Raw genomic sequence first — 18,520 nt, forward strand, 5'->3', positions numbered from 1 at the left:
CCTCCGCTTGTTTTTCACCATCCAGGAACTGCCATTCTTTAATGTCTATCCAGCGATTTTGTCTGTAGAGCAAGCGCCCCATGTCTCGTGTATCAGTAAGAATGTCGAACTGATCTGGAACGAACATGCCACATCGTAGGCGTCGTGTGAGGTCAGCCTGTGGTTTGACGACCAGCTGGTTTCCTTGGCACATTTGGGGGTCCGCTGCAATCCCCTTCAGCCAATTAAGTGTCAGCTGGTCCTCGCAGGTGACCCTGATGGCTCCTTCGACGTATGTTGGTCTGGTGACGAAAACCGGCATTTGGTCACTACTTCCGCCTTCTGGCTTCCATGCGACCTTGACCATGGCTTGCGTCATGTTTTTTATAAAGGTATTGGCTATCTCCCTGGTTAGGTTGCCAGATCGTGCGCAGGTAACCGCTACTTTTAGGTCGGAGGATACTGCGTCACTGTAGCTGATAGCTGTTGTTCAGGAAGGTCTTTCCACCTTCTGTTTTTTATGGTCTCCTCTCGGCGACGTTGAACTGTTCAAAGCTCTTTTTTCAGCTCGGGTTTCCTTACCAGGTCGCTGAGGCGCCTTTCCTTTCACAGGGTCCTTTCCCTTGCCAGAGATAGTGGTCGGCTCTGGAGGTCTACGACCTGTACCAGTTGCACATTGGCCACTAGGTCCGGCTTGGGGCGACACCTGATCTGGGATTGGCGACTCTGTAACCCTAGGTAGTTCACCCTTCTGTGCCTTGAGTTGAGCTGCTCTGTACCGTTGGAGCTTAGTAGGCCGCTTCCATTTTTTTGGCTTGCCAGCAGGTTCCTCTCCGGTGGTTCCGGTCTTGGTTGGCTCCAGATTACGCTTCGGTGCTTTGTCCTTAGCTCGTCTGGAGACTACCTGCCAGGCAGCTGATAGGTCGTCATCGATTCTTTGCGGTGGCGAGGGCGGCGCCATAACAGGTGCTGTTGGTGCCGCTTCGTTATTCTGCGCATCCGCTGATGTTGTAGGTGTTGGGTTGGCCGAGGCTTTGCCGCCACCTTTGGGTGTTGTTGATGAGCTTTTGCTCGGACCTGCTTTTACAGGTTGGCTTGTGGAGGCGTGGAATGAACCAGTCGCCTTTGGTTTGTTTTGAGTTGGCCTTGATTTATCCATAGCCTGTCTTAGAAGGTTTCATTTCCCCAGCTTCCCACCCTCCATGGAGCCCGCACCTTTGGGAACGCCCTACTCATATAATAAAATTTTCAGGCGTTAGGACTACTGGGGAAGTATAGGGGAGCAGGGCTGGCTCACAGTGCGACATCAGGGACTCGATCCGGTTGGCAGTCGGGTTGAAAAACGCCCGACTTGACCTTTGCGCAACCTTCACTTGCCCCGTCAGCATGACCTTCACCGCCGCTAGGTGCCCCGGGACAACCTAACGGACCCCACCCTCCTCGCCTGCGGCCCTCTGACGGGACGCGTGGCCATTTCCCTACCCGTGGCTAGCGTGTAGGGCTACCGTTTTGCCTGAAATCCGGACCAAAGGGGGAGTGTTGCCTTACGCCACTTATAAACCCATATGACGCTCGGCTCAGCCCCCCAGGACTCCTTCATCCCTGCGTACGGCGCTCGACTGCGCAGGTCCTAGCGCAGGTGGGTTTGGATAGACCGCCGGTTAAACCCACAGTCACCGACGGCACTTCGAGTGGTTCTCTTAGCCGTAGCTAGAGAGTAGGTAATGGTACCAGTCTCTAACCACGTTGCCCGGGGGAGCACCGGAGCAGAGAGCATCAATCCATTTGGGGTGTTACGTCCGCGTGGATGGATGCTTTCTACTCACGCGAGGAGGTGGATCACACTAATGCCCCCCCAAAACAAAACAATGAGTGTGAATAATCATTTCAAACTATAAAAGAATATTATTTCTATTTGTAAAATGTATGGTCTCGACCACATGATCGATAATGTTTCAGACAGATTTATTATTAATGTCGCCAAAAGCGATAGTGATGATTTTATTTTCTGATGATGATTAAAAATGTAATAAACGATGTTTTTTATTTTCATTACCTACCTATAACTGTTATATTTCATACATTTATAGTTTCAACTACATGATGTAGTGAATAGGATTCATTCAGGAGTTTTTTCAATCATTCAATTTGTCACAACACTATTTATATTTCATCAAAAACTGACAACACAGGAAACGTCAGCTAGCTTCGTCTAATTAAAAATTCGACTATAGTAGGTAAGGTGATGCAAATATTAAATATAAATCTTCAGTGCAATCTATATACACTGGTGGTTGTGTAAATAGAAACACTGCCAATGGTTGTTGAGATTATGTAAGTTACTTCAGTGCAATCATTTGTGTTTTGAAATAATACAGTAAATATTATGTAAAAAGTGTCCTTTGTTATTTAGGAGTAACATAGGATAATAGAAGTCAATCAAGTCTGCTCAGGAATGTAACTATGAGCAAACACACTTTTAAAGAGAAGATCAAAGATCAAATCTTGTGTCTAGCCAAAAACTAGGAATACTTAGTGGTATAACACCTATACCCAGCGTTAGCAACTTGAAGTGGACTGACTATCGTACCAGGGGCGTAAAATTATCGTACATGGATCGAAATTATCGTACAATCACTCCGAGTGTATGATCAAAATTTTGCTGCTCTAGAAAATTACTTCTTTCTTCACTTAATTTGAATAATTCCGTTTGTCAGAGCGAATACGGACATATAATCATAATAATATAACGAAATAACTGCCAACTTTTCTACACAAAATATACGATACATATGAAGTGTGAACATAATCGAAATATCGAACTTATATTCTCTTGTTCGCATTGGTAGATGCTATACTAACCAATAAGAAAGCGTGTACAGCAGGCGCTGGATAAAGTTACAGTATTGGCAGTGGTGAAACTTAGTAGAGCGGATCGTAAGGACCAATAGGAATAAAGAACTTGTATTTCCCGGTATTTTTTCAAGATTTTATTGGACAAAATAAAATCATGCTACTGCGGTTTAGACTATCAACGCATGAGTGAAATAATATAAATTCTCAAATTTTGCATCATGATAGAAATTATCGTACAATCTGCGTACGATAATAATATGCTATCGTACATCGTATGTAGGCACAAAATTATCGTATGTGTACGATAATTATCGTACGGTTCCGAACGCTGCCTGTACCTGATAACAGTTTGAGCGATTTGATATTTTTCTTGACACATTATGTTTTTCTATTATTCACATTATTATATATTATTTACATAGTTAACAGTTTATTATATTAATTATATAATTTTGATTTGATACATCCCTATATGGATATTCGTTGATTAATCAAATTACCAACACTTAATAACTTCATTTTTCGTTTTTGGTTTATTCTCCTGAAGTATGGAGTGTATCTGTATTTTTTGATATGTCAACATTAATATGAGCTGTCACTTCCTTTTTTGTAACTTCTTTGATTGCTCAGATGAAGAATTATATAGATATGACACGCGCGTTCACCCGTAAGGGACAGATAGAAAGTACTATAGACTATACCTATATATAAGTGAAAGGATTGGGGTTACCAGTTATTTGTTTTGTCCCGAAAATGAATAATTACGATATAATTTAATATAGACCAATTTATATATTCCCAATTAAATTGTAATTAATAAACGTAATAAATATAAAAAACAATGCGTAATTTTTGTTTATGTGACTAAGATTACGTAAACAGATTTTTTTAGTAATACTTAGTCAGGTCATAAATTCTGTCACATGTTTAATATAAAATAATTGAAACAAGTTTATTCATTATGTGACCATTTATATACCAAAATGAACTTAACAAAACATAGATTCTTATGACACTAAAGTTTATTCAAAATGACATCCGTGATTTTGAATACAGGCCTTCAATCTGCTCGGCCAGTCGTCTATCACAGCACGAACGAGGTCCATGTCAATATCGGCGGCTGCCTTAATCAAGGATGTCTTGAGTGACTCCAAAAAAAGAATTTCCCGATATTTTTTTCCCGCGTACCGCTTCAACAAAGCGCGGCATCTCTTCAGTCTTAGGTCCATTAGACGAGCATTCAAACGATGTCCTATTTTTCTTCGATATGCACGAAGCCCTAAGTCTTCATAAAAAGCTACAAAAAACATACCAATATTATAGTCATATAATTTTAAATTACTCTGTATATCATTACAGTGAACACTACATGTAAAACTACTTAATATTAAACTATTTTGATTGTAATTTCTAAGAAACAAAATTTACATGGGACAAATTAAAAAGCATACTCTTTGAAATCAACGGGATAAGTATCAAATAAATATTTAAAAACACAGCATATACCAGAATTAAAAACTCCTTTTGAAATCTGTTGAAAATAGTATAAAAAATGTGAATTGTTTCATTTATATACAATATACATACTATAATTTATTTCCCCTAAATTCAGGGTAATTTTTACAACAAGATGGTGGTATTATTTTTACGGGTAATAACCAACCAATTTGAAAAGAAGTTTAATATGGCCGCTTGTTTCCCAGATCTACAGTATATTATTTGACACAAATGACATCTGTGTTTGGGCGCATAATGTTCGAAAAATACTATTTTATTTTAGCTGATTTGACCCGTATTTTAACATATTAGTTATTACAAAGACTGTAAAGAACAACTAGTTTGTATTTTCTTCCTTATTTTGTATGAATACATGTGAATAGGTGCGTAGTTTCAGTACTTACGAGTGAAAGGTTATGTTTTTCTCTTTTCGCTCACTACGGCTTTTAAAACCGACAATACAGCAGTATACCATGTTTTATAAACTTTACCTAACTAAAACTGAAATATCAAAATATTTTTACACAATTACAGCGACTAAGTACTCACAATTTTCGAAAAATAACACGAATGTCAAACTTTGTTAGGGACAACCTAGGTTGCTTGTTGGGGACAACCTTTGTTCCAAACAAACCCCAAAGCCTGGTACGCAGAAAGGGACAGAAGATAGTTATCCCTGTCTTTGTCACGTCACAGGAATTGGGTATAACTGTATCTCTCTCACTCACGGTATTATTATTACCGTGTCATAGACTTGTTTGATTGTGATTCAAAGAGTACAGTAATATATGGGAAAAGAGTGCACTCTCACTGCTACTTTATGCCAACCGGCGCAGCAGCGCCTTTATGAATTGTTTCCGGAACTAATGACAGTATCTATACCTATATATATATATTGGTATGTATTTTAGATGCTGTTAATATTAATTCTAACATTAGTTGGCACATCTCACTATAGAACCGTCTAAATATGAGAGTTTCATACAAGACGGGCACTATTGAATTGGTTTAATTACCATTGATGTGCCACTGTACCAACTAATAATTTATAGTATTTTATAAGTCGAATGAACAGAAATTTCATAGAATATGATAAAAAATAAAACAAGTATATTTTGTTAGTCATTTTTTTATTTTTATAATGTTTATATTTATCAAAATACATTCGTGCTAAAACTTTAGTTTCATCGTCTCCATTGTATGTCAGTTTTCCGGATAAAATACGATTAATGGATCTACACCAACTATATAGTAAAAGACTTAGTTAGATCAAAGAAATATTCTTTTAATTTTTCTTTGTGCATGACACAACTAAAAGGACTGTCTATCAAAACATCTGCAAAAGTTTTAATATTTTTCCGTATATTTTGTTTGGGACCTGTTTGTTTTAAAAAAGATTCTGTTATTTTTTGAAGGTCTTGGAAATAATTTTGCAAGTGTTCATTTGGATAACATAACCATTTCTTTTTATTATATTCTTTGGCTTTTATAAAAATGTTGACTTCCAACATCAACTGTACTTGGTCCCAATGTGCTACTGCCTGGTGTTCCTAAAAAATCATATTTTGTTTTAATCCATGAATTGTACAAAATTTTGATTTATTTTTTGATTATTTAAAATTACTGCAAAAACTTGTAAATTAATTTAATGTTGTTTAATTTATTATATGTATGTCGGAGAAATACTTTTCTCGACGACATCATTTGCAGGAGTTCCGGACTTGGTGGGCGTCATGAGGGTGAAGTGCGGGCACAAAACACGTTTATACAGTCTTTCAAAATGTTTAATTTAATGTGAGCACGTTAAATCACTTTAAAATCACAGTTACGCGTTATTTTTAGGTTACACGTACTTAATAGTTCAATGTACATCGATAATTAATAATGAAAAGAGAAATTATAACTTTTAAGACCGAGCAGTGAGTTCAAAGCACCAATCTTTAACACCACCAGCGAACAAACTTCAAGGATCCAACTCGATCGCATCCACACAACAACACCGAGCTCCCTCACAACTGTACCTTATATAAAGATGGCGCCTCGACCACACTCTAGCCAAGTGCTCTGCTCTTTTTGGTCATTACTTAAATTACAATCATATTGTTATTTAATCTAAGAAAAACGTAACTAATAAAGTAAAATCGAATTAAAATTAGAATCTGATAATGATTAGAAAAGCTTTTAAATTTCAATAAACATTAAACATTGCACATTATGCGTACTAAGTAATTCATTTGACTACGGCGACTTGATAACTTCCTACTTTCTTTAGTTTCTATTATAATTACAAATTTGTTTTCAGAAATATGTTTTAGGAATTATAACAATGTAAAAATTCGTATTAAATTCAATTAAGGTTTACAAAAGGTACAATCAACAAGCAACTCCTTCAATGACTTCCTCCGACACGGCCGTCCTGACATATCACACGGCCTCGTCCGGTCATCGTCTGGGACACAAGAAGTGTCCAGCGATGAACCGGCCCCCTACCAAAGGTGGCAAGAAAAAGACAAGCGGGGGCAATCAGGGACCCCCCGCCTCGTCGTCTACAGCTGCAGCTGCAGCTGATGTGGAGGCGATGGACACCGCCCATTAATAATGGCCCCCAGTGTCTCGTTCCTGCAGGCGAATGTCAACCACTGCGTCGCGGCCCAAGATTTATTGATCCAGACCGCGGCGCAGTGGAAGATCGATGTAGCCATAGTCGCCGAGCCGTACTACGTCCGCGCCCGCGATGATTGGGCGGGCGATCGCGACGGCTCGGTGGCTATCGTCGCCTGGCGACGCACGGGCCCCACACCCTTCGAAAGTGTAACAAAGGGTAGCGGTTGGGTTCTTGCGTCGCTGGGCGGCATTGCAGTGATCGGGGTGTACTTCGCGCCGAGCAGGAGTTTTGCCGACTTTGAGCGGATGCTCGCTGAAGTCGGCGCTCTTGTGGCCGATGTGCACCCCACCCCTGTGGTGGTCGCTGGAGACTTCAACGCCAAATCGAGTGAATGGGGTTCTCCGGTGACAGACCTCAGGGGGGAGACACTGGCGGACTGGGCGGTGTCCACGGGGCTCGTCCTCCTGAACAGGGGGGCGGCCCAGACGTGCGTGCGCAGTCAGGGCGGGTCTATCGTGGATCTTTCATTCGCTAGCCCCGCACTGGCTCGCCGCACGAGGAGGTGGAGAGTGGAGGAGGGGGTGGAGACTCTGTCGGATCATCGGTATATCCGGTTCGACATGGTCTCCACCCCCGCGGACGCTTCGGCTGTAACGCCGGACCGTCCCTTGCCGGGAGAGGGCCCACGGTGGAAGGTGTCCACCCTGGACCCGGAGCTGGCCAAGGAGGCGGCCATTGTGGAGAGGTGGGGCGCCAATGGCACGTTGAACGGCCTGGACGCAGACGCGAGGTGCGAGCGACTAGCTGGAGCACTGACTCGCGTCTGCGACGCGGCAATGCGACGCGCAGGTCCGGCCCTCCCGCGAACGCGGGTGTACTGGTGGAGACCTCACCTGGCCGGTCTTCGTACGGCTTGTCAGGTGGCACGCCGCACGTACACCCGCAGCCGCAGAAGAAGCAGGAGGGACCTGGACCAAGAGGCGCTGCTGCTCGCCGCGTACCGGGCCGCTCGTGCGGCGCTGACCTCGGCCATAAAGGCCGCCAAGGAGGAAGCCTGGAAGGAGTGGCTCGAGAGCCTGGACCGTGATCCGTGGGGGCGCCCATATAAGATCGTGAGCCAAAAGCTCCGACCATGGGCCCCCCCGCTAACCAGGTCTCTCGACCCGCTCCTCACAGAGCAGGTGGTCAGCTCCCTCTTCCCGGCAAGGGAGGAGTGGGTGCCGCCGCGGATGGCGGCGCCGGATCCTGAGGGACCGGCCGTATCGGGCGAGGAAATCCCGCCCGTATCTGAGGCCGAGCTCGGAGCCGCGATTCTGAAGCTAAGGCTGAAGAACCGCGCTCCGGGTCCAGACGGCATCCCTGGGCGCGCCCTCGCCCAAGTCGTGCCGGTCCTTCAGGAGGAGACGCTGTCCCTGTTGTCGGAGTGCTTGGCGTCCGGAAGAGTCCCGCGGCGGTGGAAGACGGGTAAGCTCGTGCTTCTCCGGAAGCCCGGGCGCCCGGCCGACTCGCCGTCGGCCTACCGCCCCATCGTGTTGCTCGACGAGGCGTGCAAGCTGTTCGAGCGAGTGCTCGCCTCGCGTCTCGTCGCGCACATGGAGGCGGTTGGGCCCAATTTGAGCGGTGGCCAGTTCGGCTTCCGTCGCGGGCGGTCCACCATTGACGCCATCACCCGACTCAGGGACAGGGTCGAGGAGGTTGTCGGCCACGGGGGAGTGTTGTTGGCGGTGTCGCTGGACATCGCGAACGCCTTCAACACGATCCCCTGGCCGACAATCGCGGAGGCGCTGAGGTACCACCGCGTCCCGGGGTACCTCAGGCGAGTCCTTGCGGACTACTTCGTCGACCGGGCCATATTTTATCCGGCCCGAGACCAGGTAGTCCGCAGGGACATGACGTGCGGTGTTCCACAGGGGTCGGTCCTCGGGCCGCTCCTGTGGAACATCGGATACGATTGGGTTCTGCGCGGTGCCAATCTCCGGGGTGTCGAAGTTCTTTGTTATGCCGACGACACCCTGGTCACCGCGCGGGGCCCAACGTTCCGGGACGCGGGCGTGCTCGCAACCGCGGGCACGGCCCACGTGGTGCGCCGCATCAGGGCCCTGGGCCTCAACGTGGCCCTCGAGAAGTCCGAGGCCATGTTCTTCCATGGGCCTCGGACTAAGCCCCCCCGCGGCTATTCCATCGTTGTGAGCGGCACCCCCATTGCTGTCGGGGGGACTATGAAATATCTTGGTCTCGTCCTCGACAGCCGATGGGGGTTCGGTGAGCATTTCCGGATACTTGCACCAAAGCTGGTGAAGTATGCGGGAATGCTCGCCAGGCTGCTCCCCAACTGTGGGGGGGCGGGCGGTGTATGCCGCCGCCTATACGACGGTGTGGTGCGCTCTAAGGCGCTCTACGGAGCGCCCATTTGGGCGTCGAGGCCCCTGAGCAAGGATAACATGGTCCTGTTGCGACGTGCGCAACGGACCATGGCTCAGCGGGCCTCCAGAGCGTATCGCACCGTCTCGTACGAGGCGGCGTGCCTCATCTCCGGGAGCCTCCCTTGGGACCTCGAAGCCGGGGTCCTGGCGGAGGTTTACCGGAGAAGGGCCCTGATGCGGCATAGAGGGGAAGAACCCCTCCCGGAAGAGATCGTACGCTGGAGGAAGGAAGGACGTGACGATCTCTTCCGGCGATGGGAGGAGAGGTTGGCGGACACCTCGGTGAGCAGGCGGCTCGTCGAGGCTGTCCGCCCCGTCCTGCGCCAGTGGGTGGAGGCGAAGCACCGGGAGCCGACTTACTTCCTGACGCAGCTTCTCACAGGGCACGGCTGTTTTGGCCGTTACCTGTGTGAAGTTGTGGGAATTGAGTCGGATCCCGGTTGCCGACATTGCGCGACCGGCGCCGTGGACACGGCCGAGCATACGCTCGCCGTGTGCACGGCCTGGGACGCTGAACGCGCCACACTCACTGGCGCAATAGGACGCGATCTGTCGCTGCCGGCCGTCGTTAGATCGATGGCCGGCAGCGAGCAGAGCTGGGCCGCCGTCGCCTCGTTTGCACGCGAGGTGATGGCGGCCAAGAGAGAAGCCCTGCGGGAACGCGAACGCGCCAGCGAAACGCTGCCGCCCCGCAGGGCCCCAGCGAGGGGCCGCCGGCGTACAAGGTACGCCGCGGCCCTTCAACCAATTTGAGATGGCCACGCGCGGCAGGTCGGGGGATCTGCTGCGCCGAATGTGGCGGATGCCCTCTCTCGTGTGTTCCGAGGGAGGGCATCATAGGGTGATGGGAGGGGGTGTTACATCCAGCCCCTCCCTACACGTGTCGAGCCCCTACCAAGGGGCTCCCCTAGCCGGGTCGTGGATAAACTAACGTAGATGCCACGGCCCGGTCAGGCGAAGGAGAACACCGCGGGGTTTAGTGGGTATTCCGGTCGCCTTCTGCGGCCGGCGAGTCCCACACGAAACCGTCCCTGCTGCCCCCGCAGCACGGACGGCGAAGTGCGTAAATGCATTCCCCGCGTCAACAACAAAAAAAAAAAAAAAAATCACACGGCCTCGTGTGATGTTGAAGGCCGCGCATCATCGTTGTCTGAAATAAGAAAATATTTCGGTAGAGTTCGGCTACTGTTGACTAAACAAACATATCACAACCATAAAAACCTCAGAAGTACAATAATAATAATAACAGTAACATCCATAGGCCACCTCGCCTTTTGTAAACTTATTTCTTTCAACGGCCACCTCGCCTTTATCTCTAATAGTTTATTTTCAATGGCCACCTCGCCCTTAACTGGTTTGACTTTTAATGGCCACCTCGCCCTTAACTGTCAATTTAATGGCCACCTCGCCCTTAACTGGTTTGACTTTCAATGGCCACCACGCCTCTAACAAAACTACACCTCTATCACTGCAGTCACGAACCGTCCACTCTGAACATACGCACCTACACACGCATGTGCACACGCATCTGAATCGAGGCACCAACGTACCCCGTCGATTTTAACTCCAAATCGGGCCGCACTCGTCACTCAATCGAGGCACCTACGCACCCCGTCGATCCCTATGTAAGATGGACATCCTAAAGCAAGGGTTCCGAACCCCAAATTGCCTCCACCACCCCATACAGCCATCCCTATCCACACGGTCTAAACCTCTCTGACAAATACCAACAAACAACCCACCGCATTGATACATACATGACACAGTAACATCGCATATAAACTGTACCTCTGATACCAAGGGAAACTGTATAATCGCTCACCAACTGTTTCCCTGAATCATCGCTTACCAACCGCTTCTCAGCATCAAAACTGAATCGCAATCTCTGTCCGCCCTCTCATATTATTCAGCCAAAGTGAGTCAAACACCACCCTCCATAATGAAAACATTCCGAAGTTGACAGGAGAAAAATGTTGCTAGTTCAAATACTTAGTTCTTTTTTTTTTTTTTTTTTTTACCGAACTAATTCGCGTGCGTTCGCGACACTCCCGCCCTTGTGTAATGAAACAATGTTTACAATCACAGGAATTTCTTACTGACTTTCTAATTTTACTGCTAATTTTGTTTATCAAGAACCATGTCTACTAAAATGTTTACACAACAGCTCACCTACATGGCTGTTGTGAAATTCAACTAAAAATGTCCATACGACAGCACACTATGTCTTGAATTATCCAACACTTGTCAAGATTTGACCTTTGAACTTTGAATTTTTCTCTAACAATTTTGATCATACAAATATTCAACATTATTGTTCTGGTATCTTAATGAATTTATTAGATTTTACATTTGTGTTAAATCCACGGGCCTGGTAAACATGCTTTTCAATATCAACTAAAATTTTCAAATGATAAAAAAAAAAACAATCAGAAATATTAGGTTAAAGGTAAACATATTTCTTGGAAGCATCTTGATATTTATTCTCCAGTGCAAGGTGTGCAACTGCACATTAAATGTAATGTAGTTTATTCTATCAACAAACTAAACAAATCTTTAGATTAAGACTGTGTAAGGCAAAGCTAGGTTAGAAGAGTTAGATTATGAAGAAACAGAGAAAGTTCTGTACAACATACATACAAAATTCAAACACAAACGCTCATCCACTGTAATACGAACATAACATACACCTAACACATACACACACATATACACACATACACATACATCACACTGTAACTCTTAATAGCAAACCTCTGTTGAAAAATATAAACATTGTTATCATAACTAATTAAAATCATAACCACTTTGTAAAATTTGATTGTACTATGTTCAATTGTATATTTTGTGGTCTGTGGGGCGGGCGCCTGGTGATCCATCACACAGGGTATCACCCTAGTTTGGACACCAGTCCCATACCCATAGGGAAAACAATAAAGTTATTTTATTTTTATTCTATAACCACACAATTGCCTTAACAACAGATTGATATAAAGCAGTACAAATTACCAAAGAATGTATTTTTGTCTGATGATAATTTCAACGTACCTGATGAGCTTTCATTACTTTTAGGAGCTGATGTATTTTAACATACTTTTAAATGGTAATATTAAATTGTATAATGGTCCTGTCTTACAAAATACACTCTTTGGATATGTTGTAGTTGTGGGAGACACTGTCTCTAATAACTCATCAAGTAAAAATAAAAGTTTAGTGTCAACTTTTGCTATTTGTAATACTGAAAAACTTGAAAACATTATACAACAGTTTTGGTTGAATGAGAAAGTGCCAGAGGTATCAATGTGTAATCTGGATTAAATACCAGCAAAAGATATTTCTTTTAAATACAAACTAAACCATCATCATTAGGTGACTATACTCATTACACATGTACATTAAACTGTGACCTGTATGGTTACAAATTCGCTAAAGATATTCATTTGTACTTTAAGGCTATGATTTTCTAATAAGCAGTTATAGGGATAAAATGGATTGAGCTCACCATGTTTCCTATGTTATAGTCATCGTATGATAGTCATCAACATGCTTTCTGTTTTCCTGCTTATTAAGGAGACTTACATGACAGGAGCGTCGTTTCAAGTTTAGTTTCTATTTACTCACAATTCTTCAACCAAAAGTAATTCCATGGAGTCGCTCAATATCTTCAAACATGTCTCATGTTTAGGGGTAACAAATTGAGTGATTATTCTGGTGACAGGTCTCACATCGCACATGTCCACTCGCTTCACAACGCTGAGTTGAGAGCTGCTGCCTGCTACCGGAAATGCCTTTGAGCACCGTGATGAAACGTGGCCCTCAACACCACACTTGAAACAGGTGACAGAGGTCCGTGTAGCAACGACCGTGTTGGGGCGCTCGAAGAACGGAGTTGTTTGCTGCTTGTCTTGCGGTCGGCTGGAACATTCAAAAGATTTATGACCAAACTTTCCGCAAGAGTAACATTTGGTTAATATCGAACTTAACCTAAGACGTTTATTATCATGTGCGGCGCTTGTAACAGTTTTCGCTGCCTCTTGGTAACTTCTTTTGCGGTAAAAAGGCCATCAGCTCTCGCTGCATTTTAATGCGGGTAGTTATCTCCTCCGAAAATATGTGACGTTGTAGTCGCGGCTCAATTTGCCCCACATGTGCAAGTATTAGCGATACCACTATCTCTTCCTATCCCAACGTGACATAAGCAAAGTAAACAGACGACTAGCATATGCAGCGAGGCTTTCACCTTCGTGTGGTTTACTATTAAGCGTGTTTAGTATCGCCGCTGCACACGTTTCAAGCGTATCAAAGCGGGAAAGAAAAATTTCCTAAAATTCAATCCATTTCATATTAGGAAAAGCTATTTGAGAAAACCATGTTGCAGCTGAACCTCTCATGGCTTTACTAAGTATAAGAACTAATTGACTTCCCTGTATATCGCGGTCCGATAAGCAGATATCCGCCGTTGCTAACCAGGCACGTGCGTCGCTGTCTGCATCTTCCGGTTCAAATTTAGGCAGCGTGATGGTCTTGTCTTTCATTCTCGGTGGGTTGGATAGCGCCTCCACGAGCAGCCGCATGCTGGTTTGCTGCGCCTCGAATAGTGCACGCCATCCGTCGTCTGCTGGTGTCCGTAGATCCTCATTTTGTGCCGGCACCGATCCCACTTCTGATGTCGGAGAAATACTTTTCTCGACGACATCATTTGCAGGAGTTCCGGACTTGGTGGGCGTCATGAGGGTGAAGTGCGGGCACAAAACACGTTTATACAGTCTTTCAAAATGTTTAATTTAATGTGAGCACGTTAAATCACTTTAAAATCACAGTTACGCGTTATTTTTAGGTTACACGTACTTAATAGTTCAATGTACATCGATAATTAATAATGAAAAGAGAAATTATAACTTTTAAGACCGAGCAGTGAGTTCAAAGCACCAATCTTTAACACCACCAGCGAACAAACTTCAAGGATCCAACTCGATCGCATCCACACAACAACACCGAGCTCCCTCACAACTGTACCTTATATAAAGATGGCGCCTCGACCACACTCTAGCCAAGTGCTCTGCTCTTTTTGGTCATTACTTAAATTACAATCATATTGTTATTTAATCTAAGAAAAACGTAACTAATAAAGTAAAATCGAATTAAAATTAGAATCTGATAATGATTAGAAAAGCTTTTAAATTTCAATAAACATTAAACATTGCACATTATGCGTACTAAGTAATTCATTTGACTACGGCGACTTGATAACTTCCTACTTTCTTTAGTTTCTATTATAATTACAAATTTGTTTTCAGAAATATGTTTTAGGAATTATAACAATGTAAAAATTCGTATTAAATTCAATTAAGGTTTACAAAAGGTACAATCAACAAGCAACTCCTTCAATGACTTCCTCCGACATGTATAAGAAGTTAGCCTATTTAAGACTAACATTTAGACATTCAGAAATTTACAAGTAGACAAGGAATTTACAAATGGAGGTTTATGACATAAGTATAAGTAATAGATGTCAGATAAATATTGGCATTTCTTTGAAAACACAGTCATTATAAATTTATTTATTGTTATCAATACTGATTTTGACTAAAAGTTTAAGATAATACCCATTTACTATAGATTTTTACCTGTATTGAAATGATGTGAAGTTGAAGGTTGGTTTCCGACATCAACTAAACTTGGTCCCAATATACTGCTATCTGATGTTCCTAAGAAATTCAAAATTTGTTTTAACACATGAAATACTAAACATTGACAAATATTTAAAGTCACTAAACTTTAAAATTAGTTAAAAGTAACTTAATTTATTGCATGTGTAAGAAGCAAACAAGGCTTCTTACATATAAATATTTTAAATTTGTCTTGTTTTTGACAAATAACTCACCATGTAAATGAAGTGATGGAACTGCCAATGCATTTAACCGTTTATTACGGTTTCGATCTCTCGCAGTAAAATGTATGTCGCAAACTAACTTTTTCGAGTAATAATCATAATCAACTGGAGTTTCCAGTTTCCCACCAACAAGATTGACCCAAGCCCTAAAACGCTCAGGGAACTTATCAGCATGAGGAAAACGATGCATTGGGACACCTGGAATTGAAAATAAACAAGAGTTGTGCAAGATTGATGATTTGATAGCTTATTATTTGTTATCTAGACAAACTGGTATGAAAGAATTGTATAATACTATTGCTTTTCTACAAAATATCAGTACTTTTTTGCAACTGGCATAATATGTGTAAGATTATAGAAAATACTATAAGTATAATTAATGGCTAATGGAGATACATTTCAGCCAATATTAAAAAACTGAACTTACCACTGAAAGCGCATCCAAATGAACACAGTTTGGGCATTTTCAAAATGAACGTTGAATTAAACTTTTAACCAACACAAATAGCGTCCTTTCGCGATGTTGTTGAACTCAATTCAACACGTATGTCACGTCGCAAAAACTACAGTAAGGCCGAGGAACTCTAAGCTTTTTTTTGTTTGAACACACTTAAAACATAATATTGTTTGTAGATTTTGTTATTTAATCGTCAAATATATATATTACTAAAATTTATATGATAAAATGTTTAGTAATACAATTGTAGCTTTTGTGGCGACATCTGTTGTGATTTTGTGCTTACTAACTTAACTTAAGTTTTCAGATACAATTAATAGATGGAGCCGCTCTCTTTTGATAAATGTCAAATGTATGGAAGTGTACCCCCCCTGTTGTGATTGCATCGTGCAAATTATTAAACTAATATGAAACCTATAAAGTGAATTTATTTCATATTTCATGGCGACCCTGCCTAAGAAGATGCCACGATAATAACAGGATAGTACTTGTCAGGATGTTGGCGATTCTTAGTTTGATCATTAACATTAGCAAAGTTGTTAAAAAGATTTTGCGTCGGTGCATTGATTTAATGTTGTGGTTCCCGTTGGCAGTACTCGACAAATTCATATTCGATCAGATCAGGAGGATCAGAAGTTTCCCGGATCCAAGAAGATATACGATACGATAGAGGATACGAGGATATAAATTTGAGACAAGTGAAAGTGTCGATAAATAAAATGTGTTTTAAGAGGGTACACATGGCGTCCAAGTGCCAATATGGCGGAACATTATATATCAAATCAAATCAAGAAGGAAAAATAAAATAAAATTAAAAAGAAATAAGGAAAGGAAGATGAAAAAAAAAAATATGATTTATAATTTTTTTTTTTTAGTTCATTATGATTAATAGATTAATTAATAAACAGGAAGAATTGTCAGAAATTAGAAAATAGTAAAAAAAGGACAAAGTAGATATAAGGGTTTAGTAGCATTTAATAAGTTAAAGGAAGCTCAAATTTTGTTTAATAGCAAAATAACTCAAATGTGTACTAATATAAGAAAAATGGAGTTTGATTTAAAGACAGCATGTGGTTTTATACCTGTTTTAGACGGTAAGGAAGATACTGTAAAACAATTAATTGATGCTGTTGAAATGTATTCAGAAATGTTGTCCGAGGGAGGTCAGCAATTATTAATTAAATTTGTTCTTAAAGGTAGGTTAACCCAAAGTGCAAAGTTAAGAGTAGACAGTACTTACAAAACAGTTAGTGATATGATCACTGACTTTAGAAAAAAATTGTTAGTAAAAAAATCGTTCACAGCTATACAAAAACACATTGAATCTATAAGTCAAGGTCATAAGTCCATTAATGAGTATGGGTCGGAGCTTGAAAAACTTCTAACTGATTTGAATATATCACAAGCAGATGGTAATTGTAGTATTCGTCCATTATATTTGGCTCGCCTACGTACCACCACGTGCTACGGGTCCAACCGTCTGACCCCGACTGCTGCTCCCTACCTCGGTAGGTAATACCTTTAGTACAGGTGTAGCGGCTTGCACTTGTGACGTATACGCTCGAGACAAACGACACTCTGTTTACATACACTACATCCCTTCCTTATTTTAATTTATTTGATCTTTGTATGTATACTTGTATTTGATCGTAATTAAATCACTAGGCGTGTAGGTATAGCAGTAATCTTTATTTATTCTGTAACATTGTTATTTGATATCATAAATTTCTCTACACTTTTACATATAAACTAATTTTGTTAATTTGATTAACTTTGATTCAATAATCAGTTATAAATTCACTTCACAAATGTTTTCACAACAACCACATACATATTTATTTTAATCTGATACCATATTGTAATTATCTTCCTTATTTAAATTATTTCTTTCTTCTCATTGTCATTTAGAACTCGCCAGAGTCCCTCAATTCTTTTTAAATTAACTACATTTCGCCTTGATCACACTCAACGGAACTAATCCCGTAAAATCATTCCGAGCTTATATATATTATTACTAGTAATGCAACGGGAGCGTCTTAGCGGAACCCGAAACGGAAACAGCAGTGTAAATAATATGAAAAACATATTTACAAAGGCTGGCGTGGTTGACCATGGCCCAATCACCCCCAACACGGGAGAGGCTTCGAGCCTCTCGGCAGGGACGCATAGTGAGCTGATGATAATAATGATGATGACATATTACGTGGTTATCAGTTATTCAAAAGTACATTTAATAACTCGTAAGTATGAAATAGTCACATGTTGCCAGCTGTCAAATTTTATATGGACAATAACTAGACCATTTACTCCACCAAGAGAAACCGATTGCTTCAAACAGCAGCAAAATAATACGCGCTTAAATTCACGAAAAAGTACATAAACAAACAAATGCCGTAAGGCCGTGCACGGACTGGGCGTCTCGAACCGCGCATGTGTAACTCTCAGTCGTCGTAAACTTACGTTTGTATCTCCGCTGTAAAAGTAGCGGAAACAGGAGCAGAGATCCGTTACATCACTAATTATCACTTGTCACTTTACACTTAGTATGTAATTTTTTTTCTTTTGCAATTATGTATGTCTCAGTGAGAACTTATATGTGAAAACTTATATATTAGACTAGCTGTGTCCGCGTGAAATACCATCTCGGGTAACATTTTTTTTTTTTTGTTAATTATTTTACTTAACCGACGTGCTATGCTTTGACGTATGAATGTAGAAGACATAGAAAGACGTGTGCCAGGACCGCGCCAAATGTAGGTCCTGTGTCTCAGCCTACCCCTCTGGGTTACGGGTCGTGAATTATGTTGTTCTTG

General features: G+C 42.4%; 1 protein-coding gene across 1 annotated transcript; it reads right to left on the reverse strand.

The window, feature by feature from the left end:
* Window positions 1–14,970: 14,970 nt before the first annotated feature.
* LOC123722980 lies at window positions 14,971–15,891 on the reverse strand. Its single transcript, XM_045685526.1, has 3 exons — window positions 15,678–15,891; window positions 15,242–15,448; window positions 14,971–15,065 (listed from the first exon to the last, which is right to left on the reverse strand). Exons 1-3 carry the CDS (start codon window positions 15,712–15,714, stop codon window positions 14,971–14,973), a joined length of 339 nt encoding a protein of 112 aa, XP_045541482.1. The 5' UTR covers window positions 15,715–15,891.
* Between the last annotated feature and the right edge of the window lie 2,629 nt (window positions 15,892–18,520).

This window comes from Papilio machaon, chromosome W (assembly GCF_912999745.1).
Source record: "Papilio machaon chromosome W, ilPapMach1.1, whole genome shotgun sequence".
Taxonomy (NCBI): domain Eukaryota; kingdom Metazoa; phylum Arthropoda; class Insecta; order Lepidoptera; family Papilionidae; genus Papilio; species Papilio machaon.

Excerpts from the sequence above, each read along its gene's own strand:
- LOC123722980 (XM_045685526.1), bottom strand. The coding sequence starts at position 15,714 with ATGCCCAAACTGTGTTCATTTGGATGCGCTTTCAGTG. Across the intron at positions 15,449-15,677 it reads ATTTGGATGCGCTTTCAGTG|GTGTCCCAATGCATCGTTTT; the intron begins GTAAGTTCAGTT and ends TTTCAATTCCAG. Across the intron at positions 15,066-15,241 it reads TCCATCACTTCATTTACATG|GAACATCAGATAGCAGTATA; the intron begins GTGAGTTATTTG and ends TGAATTTCTTAG.